The sequence below is a fragment of the Poromitra crassiceps genome, assembly GCF_964638095.1.
Source record: "Poromitra crassiceps genome assembly, chromosome: 2".
NCBI classification, from domain to species: domain Eukaryota; kingdom Metazoa; phylum Chordata; class Actinopteri; order Beryciformes; family Melamphaidae; genus Poromitra; species Poromitra crassiceps.
In genome coordinates this window covers 78,323,628-78,326,127 of record NC_139624.1, presented here as the reverse complement: position 1 = coordinate 78,326,127, position 2,500 = coordinate 78,323,628, and the positions used below count along the sequence as shown (strand labels likewise).

Sequence of the window (2,500 nt, the reverse complement as noted above, 5' to 3'; positions counted from 1 at the left end):
AGATACAAGCTCTGTTACTGTAATGGTTGAGATACAAGCTCTGTTACTGTAATGGTTGAGATACAAGCTCTTTACTTTAATGGTTGAGATACAAGCTCTGTTACTGTAATGGTTGAGATACAAGCTCTTTACTGTAATGGTTGAGATACAAGCTCTGTCACTGTAATGGTTGAGATACAAGCTCTTTACTTTAATGGTTGAGATACAAGCTCTGTTACTGTAATGGTTGAGATACAAGCTCTGTTACTGTAATGGTTGAGATACAAGCTCTTTACTTTAATGGTTGAGATACAAGCTCTGTTACTTTAATGGTTGAGATACAAGCTCTTTACTGCAATGGTTGAGATTCAAGCTCTGTCACTGTAATGGTTGAGATACAAGCTCTTTACTGTAATGGTTGAGATACAAGCTCTTTACTGCAATGGTTGAGATACAAGCTATGTTACTGTAATGGTTGAGATACAAGCTCTGCCACTGTAATGGTTGAGATACAAGCTCTTTACTTTAATGGTTGAGATACAAGCTCTTTACTGCAATGGTTGAGATACAAGCTCTGTTACTGTAATGGTTGAGATACAAGCTCTTTACTGCAATGGTTGAGATACAAGCTCTTTACTGCAATGGTTGAGATACAAGCTCTTTACTGCAATGGTTGAGATACAAGCTCTGTCACTGTAATGGTTGAGATACAAGCTCTGTTACTGTAATGGTTGAGATACAAGCTCTTTACTGTAATGGTTGAGATACAAGCTCTGTTAATGTAATGGTTGAGATACACTCTCTGTTACTGTAATGGTTGAGATACAAGCTCTGTTACTGGAGTAGGGGAGGGACACTCTGTAGAAAGCCAAAAGCAGAAGTGATACTGTAGTAATCCGGTTGTGGCTTGTCTGTCACCTCTACATTTATAGTTACCAGAAATAGCTAGTTTTCATCCGAAAGAAAACACATTGGCCACAGTGCAAAAACACGCCTAGCTAAAAGCATGACTTGTTTTATTTGTAACCCTTTAGACAGAGTTTACCCATCATGCATCATGGCCCTGTCATACCTGGTCGTCCAGTGGCAGTTCTCCAAAGGCAGGAATGTATTTGGCCCATTCCACCAACACCAATAACTGCTGTCTCATAGAGTCACATACGTCTCCAACAGTGGCTGCCTTCTGCTCCAACACATCTGCTGTCGATGGTGGACTACTGATCTAGAGAGAGAGAGAGAGAGAGAGAGAGAAGGGAGAATGATAAACTCACAAGCTGTTATTAAAATGTTAAAATATCCATGTTCTCTCTCTCTCTCTCGCTCTCTCACTCACTCACTCACTCACTCACACACACACACACACACACACACACACACACACACACACACACACACACACACACACACACACGTCTCACACACACGTCTCACACACACACACACACACACACACACACACACACACACACACACACACACACACACACACACACACACACAGGGATGCTACCTGTTGGGACAGTGACTCTGCTTGGGCCAGAACGGTGATTGGTGGCAGGTCCTGGGAGTCAGGGATACTTCTGCGGGAGCTGATCCGATCTCTCTCATTCTGTACAGCTACAATACACAGACAGTTGGTGTTTGTGAGTGTGTGCACGCACGTGTAGTCTCTTAAAACAGACTGTCTCATCTACATCCGGCGAATGCAGCTAAACAGTCTGTACGTTACACCCCTAGAACATGCACAAGGAAGTTGGGAAAAAAACCTTCAGACTGGAAGGAAGTTCGACGGAATCCGACCATTCACGACACGTGTGTCCACGGAAAAAAATTCTGATTGGACTTATGAGTGGAAGACCCGCCTTAAAAAAATTCTGATTGGACGAATGAGCCGAAGACCCCCACGAATTACAGACGGTATGGCGGAAGCATTTGAAAATTGCGGAAGACAACTCGTCTGTTCTAAGAGACTAACGCACGTGCAATGCATGCACAAGAGTTACTTTCATTTTGAAAAACCTATAGTCTAAAATGTAAACCCCTTACAAACAAGTAATCAAGGTAATATTTTAGTCCCTACCCTGCTTCATACTTTTCAAGAATTTTGCCTTAAAGTTATACTATGCAACTATTCCATCAAGAAAACAAAATATACACGCGTACAAAGGTTTCCCCTATCAAAGGGGTATATGTTTACATGGAGCGACACTGCCCTCTGCCTGTGTTGGCAATGTTTTGGTTTTCCGGGACGTTTTTGGGTGGATACATTGTGTAGAGGTCCACGTGGAGCTGTATAACGCCCAGCCAATAACATCGCTCACAGCACAACAGCCAGCCAATAGCATCGCTAAGATGTTCTCAGAGGAATCCTTGAGCAGAGCGGAGTCAGTGCCGGACTAAAACCAGGAACTAGAGCTCCTTCCCAGATCAATGTTTGAGCTGTTTGGCGCTCATCCCTCCATGGTTTGAAGGTATGTGTAGGCGCTTTCACACACAGATCGCGCAAAATTGCAGTTCAGAA

At 43.1% G+C, this 2,500-nt stretch overlaps 1 protein-coding gene across 1 annotated transcript in view; it reads right to left on the bottom strand.

The window, feature by feature from the left end:
- The window catches only part of hnf4g (hepatocyte nuclear factor 4, gamma), a gene marked incomplete at both ends in the record, with an annotated part of 20,591 nt that overhangs the window by 7,047 nt on the left and 11,044 nt on the right, over nt 1–2,500 (bottom strand). Inside the window, 2 exons of the mRNA XM_083658115.1 lie at nt 1,052–1,201; nt 1,490–1,596. Of these exons, the coding sequence (XP_083514241.1) occupies nt 1,052–1,201; nt 1,490–1,596 (257 nt within the window). The remainder of the gene's footprint in view (nt 1–1,051; nt 1,202–1,489; nt 1,597–2,500) is intronic.